Source organism: Perca flavescens, chromosome 9 (assembly GCF_004354835.1).
Source record: "Perca flavescens isolate YP-PL-M2 chromosome 9, PFLA_1.0, whole genome shotgun sequence".
In the NCBI taxonomy this organism is placed as follows: domain Eukaryota; kingdom Metazoa; phylum Chordata; class Actinopteri; order Perciformes; family Percidae; genus Perca; species Perca flavescens.
In genome coordinates, this window is record NC_041339.1 from 1,387,144 (window position 1) to 1,405,864 (window position 18,721).

Here is an 18,721-nt window from a genome sequence, read left to right on the forward strand (position 1 = left end):
AAGTTCCCCAGAGTCATAGGTAATATCCTCCAATAATTACTGAGTTACTGTAGCTTGACAACAGTCCAAAATCCGAAGAGGTTATCAAATAAAGAAAAGCAGCAAACCAGAGAATGTATGGAATCTTTGCTTTAAAAATTACTTCAACAATAATCAATTATTAGGACTTTCTTCAAAACAGGCATTGTTCCGTTTACATTCATGGTTTCAGAGCAAAACACATGTCCTTGAGGCCTTACAAACATGTTGAATAAATTTTATATATTTATTTTTTTAATTGTAGACCTGCATTGTTTACATCTGAGTTGACAAGCTTGCAGTCATCCGTTTTTCTGGCATCGCTTCTTTCCTCGGTACATTTCTGTCGATCAGTAGAATAGTGAAAATAATTGATAGGAATGTGTGTGAGCATGTGCTTTCCTGTGCATGTGTGCAACATACAGACAAAACATGGCCCCATTCATTTAAACATCAAAACTCATCGATGAATGGACTAGTGGTTTCAACCCTGATTTATACTGTGCGCCACACAAAGCTAAAACCTGAATGTGTGTGTTTTGAAGAATCGGATGCTAAATGTGTGAAAGGTCAAATTGTTGACTTTGGTATCTTTTGTCTGGTTCTGAAAAACTCATTTATTGACTACAAATGGCCTTAAGGGGAATTCAAAAAGCATTTTATAGAAAAAAGTTGTAAAGGGCAGATTCCTCCTCAACCTCTGCTTCTGTAGGACATGAACTGTAGCGTGGTGTGTGGTGATTTAGAAATGTCTCACAATCTCCACTCCTAGCTGTCTCACACTGAGTGATTATGGTCCTTGAATCCCTTCTGTACACTGTAGGTTGATGACTACTACAGTAGTTAAAAATTGCCACCCCACTTGAGGCTGAAAGATATTTTTTATCAAAATTGCACTAATGCATTCATGCCACCATTCTTTTCTCATTTAAAAAAAAATTACATACAACACATTACTTGTATAGATGTCAGGATGTAATGTGAAAGTAATAAAAAAATGTATTAATATGATGCGTTTTCACATGAAATTCTTTACTGCAATACTAAGAGATATCACAAACTGATTCTATTGTTTTCTTTTCAGATTGACAATAAACGCAGAATGCCAGCTGCAGCTGCACAACTTTCCGATGGACGAACACTCGTGTCCGCTCGTCTTCTCCAGCTGTGAGTACACCCTGCTCAATGTAGTGTTCTCTCTAGGGCCACAGGTACCCAGTATGAACAAATCTAATATTTGTTTTGGAGTATCTTTTGCAACAAAACACATTTTGTCTTGTATGTCTCAAGTGAAAATGTTAGATTTATTTATTTCCACACAGCAAGTAGTCACTGAACATGAGCTGAGGTTAGTGTCCACCATTGCCATCACACCAGGGTACAGCTGCTTGTGTGAGAGAAGTAGCCAATGAAGTGGCCACCCACAACCAAATATGCTTTTAGAAGTGTTTTTCATCTGGAAAAGTAGTGGTGAAGGGCAATCGTGGCTAAGGGACTGAAGGCCAATTCAAAAGCATGCCTGTGTCCCACCATAGCTCCTCAGAGCTGGGTGTAATGGGTTATAAATGACGTGAGTAAAATGCACCTACAGGAAAAAGGAGGGGCTCCCATCAAGACACGTGATTCTGGACACGTTTAAAAGTCAAACAAGTGACCACAGAGAGAAGAGATTCTCTTAGTAGTAGTTGGGCAAAGTGTCTTTTCCTGGTTTTAAAGGCTTCATCATAATAAAGCGATTATTACATATACATATTATTTGCCTTTAAACACTTAGTCATTCAGCCACATTACTGGTAATTATCACAAATCTCATTGTGTAAATATGTTGTTGAAAGCACCAATTGTCAGCCCTACAACATCGACATCGAGGTATTTGGTCAAAAATATCGTGGTATTTGATTTTCTCCATATTGCCCAGCTCTACGCAAGAGTACCACAAAGAGATGCTAGCGACCACACAGACAAAAAGATGCTACAAAGAGACACTAAATGACCACAAAGAGACAAAAATAAGCACAAAGAAATGTGAAGCAACCAGTGTGAGTTTCTTGCTCATATGATGGAGGGATCTGGGGCCTTCTACATGTCTGTCCAAGGGCCCCATTTTTCCAAAAGCTGCTCTTGGCTATTTGGAATTACAAATACATGACTTGTTGTCTAGTCATTAAGGAGATAAACATAATATGTACTGTATCATGATCACTGCTTTTGTGTCATATCGCACCAAACTATTAGTTTGCAAGCCATCATTTGGAAGCAACATGCTATATCCTCATCCCATCACATTCAGGCTGGTTTGTAGGTAGCTATGGAAACATTTGAACACCACATAGCAGCTGCTCATACAGCGGTGTCTCCAGGACTAAAAGATAGGTACAGTAAACTGAAGCATGAGTACAGCGTACAGTATTTACTGTAGCTGCATAGTCACAGTAACAGACTGCCTCCACATTACAAGCATACAAGTACATACTGCTGTAGTAACGATGCATTGTGAATTGGTTAAAAATCAATATAAATGTGTTAAGATTACAACCGGTTGAGATGAAAAATGAATCGTGATGCAATTTTTAAACGAAACCTAGGGCGTAATCTACTTTTGATTTCACTTGTTTGACTTCAGGCGTCCCTACATGTTCTTAGTTTATTTATTTGAAGAGATTTTTTTCTATTTAGTCATTTTGATGTGGAGTTTGTTTTAAAAATCAAATAAAGTTTTTATTTAATTTTCAATTATCTAAGATTAAATACAATTTCAGTTGCATGTTTGATAAGGACACGTTTTGCACAGTTTTTATAAATAAAGGAATATTTTTCAGTCATTCGTCTGCAAATTAAGTTAAATCGTGATAAATTGTATCATGAACTTAAAATCGTGAATCATATGGAATCGTGAGTTGAATGTATCGTTACATTCCTATTCATGACAGCTCAACAAGAGAGCTCTAAATTTCATTTTATTCTTACTGTTTGGTGTTTGGATGCTTCATGTGACATTTAAAGGGTTGTCAGTCCATCTAGCAGGACACCCAGGAAGCACGATGATGCTCTTAGGAGAAATAGTGCTATAGTATGTGCTGCTTAATAGAGCAGTGTGTTGAAAATGAAGCCTGCTGTATGGATGGTGTGCTGTGGATCTATAGTGGCCTCTCAGTGATCTATTATCAGGATTACAGAGTGCTTCAATGTGAAAAGACCTTGCACAGCTTATTAGAGCTTCAGACCCATCCTGCTGTCATCCATTAAACCCATTTCCTTACCTAAGGAAATCAGCAGGCATTACACTGGTTTCCATGACAACAATGCTTTCTGATTAAATCAGATTTGCTTATCTTTAAAGCCATCATGCCTCTGCGGGAGTCTAATCAGCTGAGTACATTGCAAATATCAGACAGCTCTACAGCTCCCCTCAGCTCTACTGGGCACTTTAGTGTCTTTTAGTTTGTTGTTTTGGTTTTACTGTTTGGGTTTACTCTAAACACTCTCATTGTTTCCAGCCACAGCAGGCAGCTAGGGCTGTACAATATGAGGAAAATATGCCATATGCGATAACGTTGTTGAATATCGCAATATTACTCGCGATAGACAGATAAAGTGTATTCAGTTCTGCATTTCATCTGCTTTCAGTATTCTGCTAAAATACAACAAATTGCTTGTTGAATTTAAAACAACTGAAAGGAAATAATTTCCAACTTTCTTTTATTGAACAAATGAACACTGAATTGAATATAAAAGGAACCACCAAAAAAATAAGTGTAATTTTCTACTGATATTTTCTTTCAACTAACACAAAAAAAATCTAGTGTGTCTATCGCGATATGTCTTAGCCTTTTACGATATGTATATTGCGGCAGTTGATTGCGATGACGATTAAAAACCAATATATTGTGCAGCCCTACAGGCAGCTGTTTTAAGAAAGTCTTTAGATAAGAATAGAATTGTTTGTATTGTATTATGTCATTGTACATGTACAGTAAAATGAGATGCATTCCTATCAGTGCAAACGTCAGCAAAAGTGCAAAACATGTAAATAAATAATAAAGAGCCTCTAAAGGTCAGTGTAAAGATAGATAAGATGAGAAGATTGTTAAAAGAAAGTAAAGAAACCACAAATCCAAGACATTCACTTGCACTAGTGATGGGACAACCAACTCTTTTACGTCAGTCTGTTCAACTGGACGGTCGTTGGTTTGCCTACCGAGTTAATAGATTCGGTCACCCTCCGCGGGGGGGTGATTGCGTTCCCCTGCCAGGAACCAAGACACCGCGGAAGACTCGAGCGGTTGCGGTTACATTCGGTCTCGACATACTATAGTATTTACACACTCATACTGACCGACAGACTCACGCACTGGCCACGGTTACATTCGGTAGCCTGGTGCGGTCTCCTCATGACAGTAACTACCATGTAGCAACATTCACTTCTAACACTTAACTACCAAGATAACATTACGTGTATTTGTATGTGATATACTTTCCCCTTGGTAATGTAGCATATGAATTTCCATGAACACAATTATTAAATGCACGAGACATAAAGGCTTCTGTTATCGGTTAATAACTCAAACTTGCCGAGAACCAAGACACTGCTTGATTACATTATTCTCAAACAGGCCCGGCCGGTTGCACGGTTACATTAGACTTGAGCGGGCCGGCCGGTCGCACAGTTACATTCGGTCTCGTTTAGTAGCCTGGTGTGCGGTCTAGCTCATTTCCTGATTGATTCTACCACCACCACTCCAGTGGAGGCACTAATGAGCTAGATTACTACACACACAGTAGCAGAAGAATACTATGGAGCTAAATCGGGGCCAAATGTTTTGTTCATTCGAAAAAAATATATATAGTTGAAAAAATAAAGCTTGAAATTGAAAATTTAAGTTTTGGTCAAAACTTGGAAAAAATAAAACCATGTATTTGAACTAAAAATAAGTGTACCAATTTTTCTTTCAGTTTGAATAAAATATAGATTCAATTCTGGAATTATTTTGAATAAATTATAAATTTTCATTTTTCACTTTTATATTTGTTTTCAGTTCCACATTTAATGTTTTCAGATTCAAAAGTAATTTTTTTTATGGCTTCAAATCTTTTTTTTTTCGGTTTCAGATCTGTTTTTCACTTTCAGATATTTTTTTTTCGGTTTGAGACTTTTGGCCCTGATTTGGCGTGGGGGGCGTGGGTTCAACTCAGAGGGGCGTGGCATTATGAGTGACAGCCTATCAAAGAAGGCAGAAGACTCCTCTTTCATGTTGACTTCAGGAAATGGTGTTACTGTGAGAACTATGACTGAATGCTTTCTATCCACTATATACATGTGATGTTTACTTAAACTGATGCCAGTGACAAAGTTCCATTTAAAAAAATGTTTTGGACAACAAATGGTACCAATTACATTATAAGAGCAATAAACTGTGCCAGATTGTGCAGTTCAGCAGGAACAATGACTTCTCCCACTTCCATGTATGACTTATAGCACCACAGTATTCACTGGCACCAGCCCACAGGTAGGACATGTGAAAGATATTAGCATTTTTGAATAGATACTTTGCGACGTTATCCCCTCAGTGGCATTTTTTTTGTGATTAACACATAAAAAGGAAAATAGGTGGACAGCTGGACAAAGCTGGCAATCAAGCATCGCTAGCACTAAAGTTAGCATTAACTAACGTTAGCTTCACACTAGCTGGTGTTTTTACACTAATTTCAGTGTCCAGCTCAAGTTTTTTTACTTTAACGTGTATTGGTCTTTGTTAACCTCGGTTTGTCAGAATGACCATAACTTGACACTGGCTGCAGTGAAGAAGGTCTCCTTTTATAGAGTAGACAAATATGACTTTACATTAATGCTCTGACCTGATAAATTACGTTTTACACTATAACGTTACATGTAACAGCATGACAGTTATGCCTTACAAAATATGCCAAGTGGGCAAACTTTGAAGGCTTCTACCACAGCCTAACTTAAGTATCAGAATACACTAACTTGTCTTTTTGTATTTGTATGTCTTACTGTCTGTTTTCTGGACCGTGTGTGTCCGTAATAAAAGCTTTGACTGATTGATTAACAAAGCGGACCAGGACAAGTTATGTTGTTTAAACTAACCATGAAAAGGTAACACTAGCAATGTTAGTTATCTATAATGTTTTACATTTATAAGGCTGTACGGCTGCAGGCAGCCACTGTCGAGTTATGGTCATTCTGACAAACAGAGGTTAACAAAGACCACTACACGTTAAAGTCAAAAACTTGAGCTGGACACTAAAATTGGTGTAAAAACACCAGCTAGTGTGAAGCTAACGTTAGTTAATGCTAACTTTTGTGCTAGCGATGCTTTATTTCCAGCTGTCCACCTATTTTCCCTTTATGTGTTAATGACAAAAAAAAATGCCACTGCGGGATAATGTCCCAAAGTATCTATTCAAAAAGGCTAATATCTTTCACATGTCTTACCTGTGGGCTGCGCCAGCAGGTTGCCTTGGCGGAGCGGACGCTATGCTGACTGCCGAGTGAATACTGTGGTGCTACATTCAATGTCATACATGGAAGTGGGAGAAGTCATTGTTCCTGCCGAACTGCACAATCAGTTTATTGCTCTTATAGTGTAATTGGTACCATGTGTTGTCCAATACAATTTTTAAATGGAACTTTGTCACTTGCATCAGTTTATTAAGTAAACATCACATGTATATAGTGGATAGAAAGCATTCAGTCATAGTTCTCACAGTAACACCATTTCCTGAAGTCAACATGACAGAGGAGTCTTCTGCCTTCGTTGTTAGGCTGTCACTCATAATACCACGCCCCTCTGAGTTGAAGCCACGCCCCCACGCAAAATCAGGGCCAAAAGTCTGAAACCGAAAAAAAAAATTATCTGAAAGTGAAAAACCGATCTGAAAAAAAAAAAAAAGATTTGAAACCGAAAAAAAAAAAGATTTGAAGGCGTAAAAAAAAAATAAGTTTTGAATCTGAAAACATGAAATGTGGAACTGAAAACAAATATTAAAGTGAAAAATGAAAATTTATAATTTATTCAAAATAATTCCAGAATTTAATCTATATTTCATTCAAACTGAAAGAAAAATTGGTACACTTATTTTAAGTTTGAATACATGGTTTTATTTTTTCCAAGTTTTGACCAAAACTTAAATTTTCAATTTCAAGCTTTATTTTTTCAACTATATATATTTTTTTCAAATGAACAAAACATTTGGCCCTGATTTAGCTCCATAGAATACCAGCTACACACACACAACGGCACAAAAGAAAAAAACAGGAGTGAGTCGGTTCGTTGACGTATGGCACTCGAGTCTCCCGGTTCAGTGACAAGAGTCTGGTTAATTAACCGGCTCTTCGGTCAGTTCGTCAACACTAACTTGCACATCCTTAATACTCAAGTAGACTAAAGTCTGATTTATGCCTCTGTGTTGAATCGACGGCATACCCCCGTAGCGTTTTGAAATTAGCACTTCTCCAGCAAGCAGTACTTTGTGGGCAGTTGTGCTAAAGTTAGCTTGCTAACATAAACTGGCTGGCAGACACCTTGCAAATAACCTCAGACTTATCCCCCCTAGTTTTACGGCGGTGAAATGCACCGGGATGCAAAGCAACCTTGACGCAGAACTCCGAAAGGGTCACGATGGCGTAGCTACGGCGTGGAGTTGATGCAGAAGTATAAAACAGCCTGTTAGTGCAGTTATGGCTTTTGGTTAAAAGCAAGTTGGTATTGTCCTAATACGTCTGCCGGCAGTAGTTCAAACAGAGTTTCCAGGGTGAGATTGCTTTTTTTAGTATGTTCTGGGCTTTTTTGAGGCAGCAAAGAACTGGAAAGATATTCCAGGAAGTGGAGAGGGCAGCCAATGATCCTCTGGGCGGTGGTGACGACCCTCCGGGGGGTGAATACATGTGCAGCAGCCATGGGCAGTATGAGAAAAATGGTGTTGAAAAGTGGTGTTTTTTTTTTTTTTTAACATTAAATCATGTAAACATGTTCTAGTACAAACACAAAATAGAAATAGAATCCTGAAAATGCTATATAATGGTTGCCTTTTACTGTAATGATGCTGTTAATGGTGTGGGCGGGGGTGCAGTCATGGGTGTACAGGGTGTAGAGTAGGGGGCTCAGCACACAGCCCTGTAGGGAGTCAGTGCTGAGGCTGAGGGCAAACAGAACAGTGACACAACAGTAAACCGACTGTATGCTACTTGTGCAGCACCAAATGGCAGACAGACATAGCAGCGGCTAGCTGGTGAACAGAGTGAAGCATGTAGCTACTTAAAATCCAGTTTTCCCATTTTTCCCATCAGGAAGTGGCAGAGATCCAAAACAGAGCTAAAAAGGAGAGCAAATATTAGATTTTCATTCTCCAGAGGGTCAAAAAGATGATTACAAATGAATGCTAAGGTTTCTCTGTCTGCTGGACAGGTAAGTTGTTCAAAAAAGTTCATTACAGCTTTGTAAGTTTTTGCTGCACTTAAGTTGCAAAACAAAATCAATTAATAAGGATTTTTATAAAAAATCAATTTCACTGCACTTTTTGTTTTTAAGGACTTTGCACTAAAGGCCTGTTGTACCAAGCTTAAAGCTGCTATTCTTGAACATTGCAGCTTTGCAGTAAATGCAACTTGGTGCAATTATGAACTAAAGGTCTTTGCAATAACATTGTATAACAAAATTCTGAAAGGTACTATGTCTTCCCGTTAGTAATATTTTCTTCTTAGGATGGGGAAGGCATGACCCGCCCTACTCTGCTTCTGATTGGCTTACCCTGATATTCTTACCATTACCAATCTCACTCCTCATGCCTAAACCTAACCAACTCAACCAACTAAAACAACAAGTGCAAGCCAATCAGATGCAGAGTACGGCGGGTCATTACGTTCGCCATCCCAAGGAAAAAAATGCATCTTCCTGTGAGGCTAATGTATATTAAGTCTCATGAATATTGGGAATTTATAAATGCACCATGAATTGTGCTTTGAGCCTTTCTGTCTTTTTGGATGCTTTATGCAAATGACGTACAGAATACTGCCAAGCCAGTGTTGCCATTCATCAAGTGTGTTGGTTGAAGAGCTATTTCCAATAGTAAGTTGTTATTTTCTGCATATTTTGAATTTGAGTAGCGATTGCTGAATCTTTAATGGCATCATTAATAGCAAATGAGAGAACTGTTGCAAATGTTAATGAAATTCATTCATCAAGCATGTTTGAAAACCAATTACAGTTAATGTTTTTGTTAATTGAAAGCCTATTACATCAAATTGCTATCAGGCTAAATCCTAATTGTGTTAGCTTTTCTACTTAAATTGATTATGCGTCCGTTTAAGACAGGAAAGATCCAGGCTAGTGTGACACCAAATCAGAAATGGAACCATTAACCCATCATTAACCTCACGTGATGGATTGTAAAAGCACTCCCAGGCTCCGGGTCTATCATGTGAAGGTCAGGCCCAACATCAAGATGGATTCAGTACATTATTGAACCAAAGCTTATAATCTACTTTCCTTCTGCCTCTGTCTTCATTCCAGACTGTCTTTTCATTAGCCAGCCTCCAGCACAAGACAAATGTTTCTCTGGGTGGCCCTAGGTCTGTCTGCACAGGATATATGATTAGAATGTGCCATGTAGCTCCAAGGGTCACACATACATGCTCTGTGTAATTGCAGATGGATACCCAAGAGATGAGATGATTTACAGGTGGAGGAAGAACTCTGTGGAGGCAGCTGACCAAAAGTCCTGGCGTCTCTACCAGTTTGATTTCATGGGCCTGAGAAACACTACAGACATAATAAAGACTACAGCAGGTAGGATCTGGATCTGACACTTGCTTTGTAGAAGTAGTGGCAGAAATCATTAAATCCTTCGCTTATACAGTACAGGCCAAAAGTTTGGACACACCTTCTCATTCAATGAGTTTCCTTTATTTTCACGACCATTTACATTGTAGATTCTCACTCTAGGCATCAAAACTATGAATGAACACATGTGGAATTATGTACTTAAAAAAGTTTGAAATAACTGAAAACATGTCTTATATTCTAGTTTCTTCAAAGTAGCCATCCTTTGCTCTGATTACTGCTTTGCACACTCTTGGCATTCTCTTGACGAGCTTCAAGAGGTAGTCACCTGAAATGGTTTTCCAACAGTCTTGAAGGAGTTCCCAGAGATGCTTAGCACTTGTGGGCCCTTTTGCCAGCTCACCCCAAACCATCTCAATTGGGGTGGTCCGGTGACTGTGGAGGCCAGGTCATCTGGCGCAGCACTCCATCACTCTCCTGCTTGGTTAAATAGCCCTTACACAGCCCGGAGGTGTGTTTGGGGTCATTGTCCTGTTGAAAAATAAATTATGGTCCAACTAAACGCAAACCGGATGGGATGGCATGTCACTGCAGGATGCTGTGGTAGCCATGCTGGTTCAGTATGCCTTCAATTTTGAATGAATCCCCAACAGTGTCACCAGCAAAGCACCCCCACACCATCACTCCTCCTCCTCCATGCTTCACGGTGGGAACCAGGCATGTAGAATCCATCCATTCACCTTTTCTGCGTCGCACAAAGACACGGCCAAATTTGGACTCAGACCAAAGCACAGATTTCCACTGGTCTAATGTCCATTCCTTGTGTTTCTTGGCCCAAACAAATCTCTTCTGCTTGTTGCCTCTCCTTAGCAGTGGTTTCCTAGCAGCTACTTGACCATGAAGGCCTGATTCGCGCAGTCTCCTCTTAACAGTTGTTCTAGAGATGTGTCTGCTGCTAGAACTCTGTGTGGCATTCATCTGGTCTTTAATCTGAGCTGCTGTTAACTTGTGATTTCTGAGGCTGGTGACTCAGATGAACTTATCCTCAGCAGCAGAGGTGACTCTTTGTCTTCCTTTCCTGGGGCGGTCCTCATGTGAGCCAGTTTCGATGTAGCGCTTGATGGGTTTTACGACTGCACTTGGGGACACATTCAAAGTTTTCGCAATTTTCCCAGACTGACTGACCGTCATTTGTTAAAGTAATGATGGCCACTCCTTTCTCTTTACTTAGCTGATTGGTTCTTGCCATAATATTAATTCTAACAGTTGTCCAGTAGGGCTGTCGGCTGTGTATCAACCTGACTTCTGCACAACACAACTGATTGTCCCAACCCCATTAATAAGGGCAAAGATTCCACTAATTAACCCTGACAAGGCACACCTGTGAATTGAAAACCATTTCAGGTGACTACCTCATGAAGCTCACTGAAAGAACACCAAGGGTTTGCAGCGCCATCAAAAAAGCAAAGGGTGGCTACTTTGAGGAATTTAAAATATAAGACATGTTTTCAGTTATTTCACATTTTTTTGTTAAGTACATAATTCCATACGTGTTTCATAGTTTAACTCAGTTTTGATGCCTTCAGTGAGAATCTACAATGTAAATAGTCATGAAAATAAAGAAAACGCATTGAATGAGAAAGTGTGTCCAAACTTTTGGCCTGTACTGTATATATTGTGCAACAAGTTATGTTCTTCAGTTGTCAGAAAACACTAGAAATTTGAAGCAATTTATATGGCAAGAAATAGGCTACTGTACTGTAGTATCAATATAGGTTTTCCTGCCCAAGTATGGAATTCCATTTCATTCGAAATTAAATACATAAATATGCCTACGAAATAAGGCTATAAAATAAATCCTACAATAAATGAGGCAATAAATATATAAATGAGTCAACATTAAAGCGGCTATGAGGAACTTTCAGTTTGTGTTGATTCTAGCGGCCCCTTTGGAAAAAAGCAGTAGTGTTTTTACCACACCTGCTGTCGTAAAGATCTTTTCTAGCGCATGCCGGTGTAATGTCCACGGGAGGAAAGCATGTATTACCCACTGTATTACTAAGCTAACGTTACCGGGAGGTCATATAGTTGCGATGAATGTTTTGCTCAGACAGAAAATCATTCATTTACAATAAGAGAATACATTACAGATGCATCGTTGCATTTTAAGTGTAACTTAGCCTACTTTCGATGTATCATGAGCTAAACCGGTTATCACTGTCACACAAGCCAAAGCATTAGCAAGAGTTTGTTTTAACAAAGAACGTAATAAGTTCGATTTATATAACGTCTTTCATGAAACCCAAGGACGCTTTACACAAGTACAGGGGGGACAAAAAGAAAATAGCATCAACACAAACACGGACTGAAAAGAAAAAACTGGGCACTAAAATGAAGGGGGGCGTAATTTCATTTATGCTACTGGCATACAACCATGTTTCGCATTGTAAAGTTATTTTATGAATGAAATAGACATAACATACCCATCTATAGGGTGCGATTTCCTCCTTTCTGGTCTCAGATCTGCTGCCTTGCCTGGATTGGAGGACAGGATCTTGCTCCACTTTTTGCCAGAGCTGATAAATTACCTGGACTTCTGTCAGCGGATTGATAGCTGTCCTCCAGAGCGATCAGAACTCTGTCCATGGCGATGCTCTGCTATGCATGGCAACGGTCCGTTATACTTAGCAACAATATGTTTTACAGAATTAGCAGAATGCCATGATTGACCAATCAAGTATTAAACCAAGCTGTGTAATTAGAGGTTATTGTACACAGATAAATTACAATTTGTGAACTTCTACACTCTTCTGTCCTCAAATTACATGCAGGATCTTCCAAGATGTCAGCCATAACCCGAATTTGTTTGATTTATTTATCTTTTTTGGTTATCCTCATCAGTACAATTACTGTACCAGTGACTGGAGGAGTCTGTCTGTAGTTTCTTATCAAGTTGAGCGTTTTCTTTCACACACACAGGTGACTATGTGTTGATGACAGTGTACTTTGACCTGAGTAGAAGAATGGGCTACTTCACCATCCAGACTTACATCCCTTGCATTCTCACCGTGGTCCTCTCCTGGGTGTCCTTCTGGATAAAAAAAGACGCCACGCCAGCCAGAACGGCTTTAGGTACTATGGTCTCACTGCAGTTCAATAGGATTATGTCTGGAACATTGCTTTAAACTTCAGCTGTTAGAGATAAGTGGAAATACTGATGTAGACATGTCAAGGTCCTTCTTTTTAGGTGTCCATTTGCACATTTTATGCATTATGTTTTGCTTTGAATATACTCTGTCTTTAATATTTATCTGTACTGCACGGATATTTGCTTGTCACTTAACTTGAGCACTTCATCTGCTTTTTCTGTTTTGTTATACTTTTTCTCTTTTGTGCATGCTCACCATTTGTCATGCACAGTCCTGTGGATTACTTTGGTGAAGGTACATGATTTCATCCAATTTCTTTCCTTTTCTTGGTTTACATTTTATAATTTTTACATGTTGGAGTGAGGTTGTGTTAAATGCTAGTTTACATACAGCACTTTTAAACTTTTAGACCGACATTTAGACATTTACACACTGAAGTGTGTAAATGTGCCTCTTTTAAACCGTATAGGTGCCTACTACTGAGCTATCTTTGCAAATATTACTACAAAATATATTTTTTTTTCTGAATAACTACGCTTTTAATGGAAACTTGTAATACATTGTGGCCTCTCTTACCAGTGTCACCAAAACATTACACCAACCACTCCACAGTGTCTGTATCATCTGCTCAGAGCCACTGTGTTCCATACTGTATAGTCACAACTGATGAAAGGTAGAAAATGAATGAGTGCCATTAGTCTGTTATATTTACTGTAAATCATCTGAATTAATTGCATGCAAATCAGGAGAAAGAATGAAGATTATGAATGGACCTAGATGTAGGCTGATTGGGAGTACAGGGGCAAGCCAAGCCAGTGTGGAAGTAATGCTGAAGCCCTGTAGAGAAGGATTGGGGTAAGTTAGCCTAGGTTTTTTTTTTTTTCAAACTGGACCCCATTATTCTATTCATTGTGTCTAAGTAACTAATGTGAACAAAAATCTTTACCATTGGTCCAGTATTGAGACAGAACACTAATCATCAGCCACGAACCGGTCTACAATGTAATCAAATAGGGCAAATGTGCATCGTCAATTCCGATGTTTTTCATCGTCATAAGCGTCTTATAACATTATGGAAAGGAACCCTACAGAGACAGACCTTTTTGTTAAAAAGTAAAATCCTGTTTGTTTAACCAGAAACAGCTCCGAGAGTGCTATCGCTAAACCTCCCAGACTCCATTTATATAAACACTTTTTTAGATCCAGCATATTTCCATGAGTTTATTTCAACCAAGAGTGGTGATTGTTGGAACAGTGGAAAGACGAACTAAGACTGATTTTGAAAAAGCAGGTAAGTGTAATCACTGGCAAGCAGAGGCTAAAGGAAAAGTGTGAGGTGTCTGCCTGAAATAGATTGGGCCAGCTTGTTACTATGGAAACTTCAGTGAAACAGTCACAGATGTGTTTTTTTTTCTTCTCATAGGCATCTCTATAATGCTCATGGATGAGGAGATGGGAGAGAGAAAAGAATGAAATCATACAGAGATGCTGGAGGAATAGAGGTTTTTCTCATGTCTGTCAATCTGAGTGACGACAACATCTACTGTTAGTCAAAATGATGTTGGCTTCTAATTTAGCAGCTAAGTGACACGGTTAAGATTAAGATAAGGTTACTTTTACTATGAGGAAAATTACTAAAAGAACGACAGCTGCTAGTTGCTGTTACATGCAGTAAATCCAGAATCTCTCTCTCTCTCTCTCTAAAACTTTTAGAATATAAATGTTCAAGCTCTGTTTGGTAGACCAAGGAGAAAATGTATATTGAATGATTAGTAATGGGGGTTAGTAAAGTAATGGATTACACATTACTAGTTACTTTACTTTTACTTTATTACTCACTGTTGTAAGTAATTTGTTCCACTAGTTACATTTCTTTTGGATTACTCGCCTGAGATGCACCATAACTAACTAACAATATAAAGTTAAACCTCATATGCCCAGATTAACATAAATACTTCTCATAATATGCACATACACAAGATCGCCCTTTTATGCTCTTTAATACCCCAAAGCGGAGAACAAATTTGTGAACATCAGCACAAAATTAGTCAGAAACACGCTACAGCACTGGCGGCCTTCATAACCTGTATCTTGCCCAGTTTCGGAAAGACTGATTCCACTGTCCAAACAGGCAACCTTTCCTCCATGCTGCCACAGCCATGTATCTCTGCTTTGTTTACCTGCTGTTGCTGTCTCAACTAGCTTAGATTGGTTGTTGTGTTCGTGGCACAGACACAATTTACACTTTACAATCAAGTTTGTCATTTCACACAACTAATTTGAAGTAATGGCCATACCTCCACCCCGCAAAAGATGTCTTAAGCGGTGGCTCTGCCATTTTTGTTTTGTTGCGCAAACAAAAAGGAATGTTTGATTTGTTTTCCTCTCCTCCCGTTATGCAGATAGTTGAAGAACCACTCACGCAAGTAACGCGATAATATTTTGATTAGTAACTGTAATGTGATTACTGAGTTAACAGTAAAGTGTTAATATAACAAAATATTCTGTGCATTAAGGGGTTGTTCAACATAAAACTCCAGCGACAATACACTAGAATTGGTCTCTGCGCCTGAGCTTCAAATCAAAATCCACTGTAATCAACAGAGTTTTCATGTAGTCTACTTACTCTTCTCCTGGACTTTATACAACTGTTCTCCTCATTCCTGAGTTTAAAGTGATCACAAAGGATCTCGAGACAAACACTGCAAGCATCTGTCAAAGCTTTGACTGTCAATTTGAATTCTGCGCTCAGAGAAAGACTATTTTATATGTCCTTTGTCCACAATGTATGACTTTGTCGTAATCCTGCATTCGCTTGTGCTTCTTCAGTAAAATAAACATGTCGAGGGAATAGTGCAAATATGTCCTTCAACACAGTTCAGTGCCAAAATCAAACCTTGTGGATCCTCATTACCTGTGAGCAGTGCCTAAGGTGAGTTTGTTGTCTCTTGTGTCCTTCAGGTATAACCACAGTGCTGACTATGACTACCCTTAGTAGTGTGGCAAGGACATCACTACCCAGAGTGTCTTATGTCACTGCCATGGACCTTTTCGTCACAGTCTGCTTCCTGTTTGTCTTTGCTGCTTTGATGGAGTATGCAACATTAAATTACTATTCATACAGTGCTCGAAGACCCAGTTGCATGGAACCTAAAAGGCTGGTGAGTTGGCCTTAAATCAGCTTTTTTTAATAAGTAAATATATTGAATACTAATAATGAACTCATGATGTGAATGATGATCAAATGTAGATGGAAGTGATGCCCTTATGTACAGGATTACTGTCACTTGTTACAAAAGTAGCTTTTCTCTGACAGTGCTTTGGTTTGGTTATCACAAGAAGGAAGTGTGAAAACCTTTCAGGGTTGAGATGAGGTGATGCTGCCATTTATAAGCTCTTCTGATAAGACTGTTACTATTTTAAGGGACACTGCATCAGTCTGAACAAGCTTCCAAGCTTCAACAACTGATGGAAGGCAGTGCGGGCTGTCACCTCATGCTCTGTGCAGTCAGGCTTTCCTCTGTGGATATTAGTGTGATTGTTTTTCTTCTAAATGCACTTTTTATTGTTTTTAAAATGGAAATCTGTTTCTATCTCTGTCAAACTTTTTAATATATAATCATAAGCGTCTGAGTTGGTGTCCAATATGCATTAAATTGACCTAATGCAGGATTTATTGGTTGAGAGAGAAAGCTTTGCCGCCTGACCTGCGTGTGCATTTGGAAGAAAATTTGCAAATGTTTGTCAGATTTCTGAAGTTGCGATACGCATTTAATTAAATTGTATTCATAGTGTCAAATCATAACAGACATTATCTCAGGACACTTTTCAGATACAGTAGGTCTAGACCACACACTAATTTACAAAAGAACCAACAATTTCCCCCAAGAGCAAAAACTTCCTTCAACTAGGAACAACAACTGGGACAGAACCTGGCTCTTGGTGGGCGGCTATCTGCTGTGACCAGTTACATATGTTAATATACATACATTTTCATTCCTCTTATGTATTAATACTGCATACATTTACCTAAAATGGTAGATTAAAGAAATAATCTTGATTAACACAATTGTACTTTATTTCCTTTATGCATTTGTATTGCAAGCACAGAATATCAGGTAATGTAGGCCGTTTAAAAAATATGTCTTTGCATCCATTTATTGCATTTGTGTCCAGTTTTTAACTTGGCTTAGCCTAGCTTTTCACGAGCCGCTTCGGTGGCGCCATGTTAAATGTAAACAAAAAGCTGCTTGCCGCCGCTTCTCTATCGTCATCGTGTTAAACCCGCCAATAGCGCGCCAGGTGGATAAGCCTGGTAAGTTTGAAACGGAAGCAGGATAGATAAATGTATAGGGGTGTCACGATTCTCCAAATCCTCAATTCAATTATATTTTTGATTCTAAAGGTCACAGTTCGATTCTCACATTTTTTTTAAAGCACAAGTTGCTATGCTATTTTTAGACTAGACTTTTATGCAATATAATATCTGATCTTTGTTCGCAATGTACCACACGACTGTCAAATTTAAAACATTTATTAACATAATGGAACAATAACTTATATCTATAACCTGACAAAAAAAAAGAAAAAAAATCAATGAAACAGCCATGTCCATAGTCTTTTCTGAACAATTAAGTGTCTTCAACTACTTCTGAAAAGTTTAACATATACCGCACAGATTAACTGCCATATTAGTCGTACTGCCAGCAGAAGAATATGGTACACGCACATAACGTCAAACGTACGTTGTCAACATAACTCACTGGAAATCCAAAATACTTCCACACCGGCGACTTCAGTGAAAGAGGAGGGGGTTCAAGTTCTGTCGATGGGTGTCCTGCATCTGCAGTTGCCATGCTCTCTTTTGACTGGCTGTAGCTAAATTAGAGGTTAACTGACTCGTAGCACTTCAACACGTGTGTTGACGAACCGACCAAAGAGCCGGTTAATTAACCCGGGTAGGGTCACTGAACCGGGAGAATGAACCGACCCACTCCTGAAGCTGAATGCAATCGGTATATGCTACGTTGTGTGTAGCTGGTCTTCTGCTACTGTGTGTGTAGTATTCTAGCTCATTAGCACCTCCACTGGACTGGTGGTAGAATCAATCAGGAAATGGGCTACCTCGAGCAGGCTACATGTGTGTTTGTTTTGTTTTTTTTCCCATCTGGCGGGGCGTGGCACCATCAACGATTGATTAATTTCGTTAGATTTAGATATAAAATTGAAATCGTGACACCCTTATAAAAGTACAGGTTTCCAGCCTGAGCTGCAGGGCGAAATCATATCGCCAGGCAGATCGGGCTGGGTTTACCCAGTCTAGCTTCTTCCAGTCTGAGAAAGAAACCCTGGTAATGTTATCTTGACTTTGAAATAATTTTTCTGTATGAATGGAGACATTGAATATTTGCAGGATGGAAGTGTATATCTTACAGAATATCTTAACTGCTAATACATTGATTTTGACCTCCCCCCCAACTTTCCTAACCCCCTAGTACAATACTAAATCACTGGCGTGCCCCTGTAATGTCTGGTTTCCCTTTAATTTTTTTTAGGTTTTGGGTAAAAAAAATTAGGTAGGTGAAACCCTGGCTACAGACAAAACAGATGGATGAAAATATCTAATTTTAATGACTCATTAACAAGTTCTGTTCATTCAAAATACATTGTTGTTACTGGGAAAACAGACTTATCCTCTAAAAATCCCATTAAAACAACTGGTCCGTAATGGTGGGGAAAAAAAACTACATATTT

At 38.8% G+C, this 18,721-nt stretch overlaps 1 protein-coding gene across 3 annotated transcripts in view; it reads left to right on the forward strand.

The window, feature by feature from the left end:
- gabrg3 (gamma-aminobutyric acid type A receptor subunit gamma3) overlaps window positions 1–18,721 on the forward strand; it is a 77,485-nt gene that overhangs the window by 53,356 nt on the left and 5,408 nt on the right. For all 3 annotated transcript variants that reach the window (XR_003693416.1, XM_028588150.1, XM_028588149.1), the window contains exons 5-8: window positions 1,103–1,185; window positions 9,687–9,824; window positions 12,798–12,950; window positions 15,929–16,128. Coding sequence is in view for 2 of the 3 variants with exons in the window: in XM_028588150.1 (XP_028443951.1) it covers window positions 1,103–1,185; window positions 9,687–9,824; window positions 12,798–12,950; window positions 15,929–16,128 (574 nt within the window). In the remaining variant the exon portion in view is untranslated. The remainder of the gene's footprint in view (window positions 1–1,102; window positions 1,186–9,686; window positions 9,825–12,797; window positions 12,951–15,928; window positions 16,129–18,721) is intronic.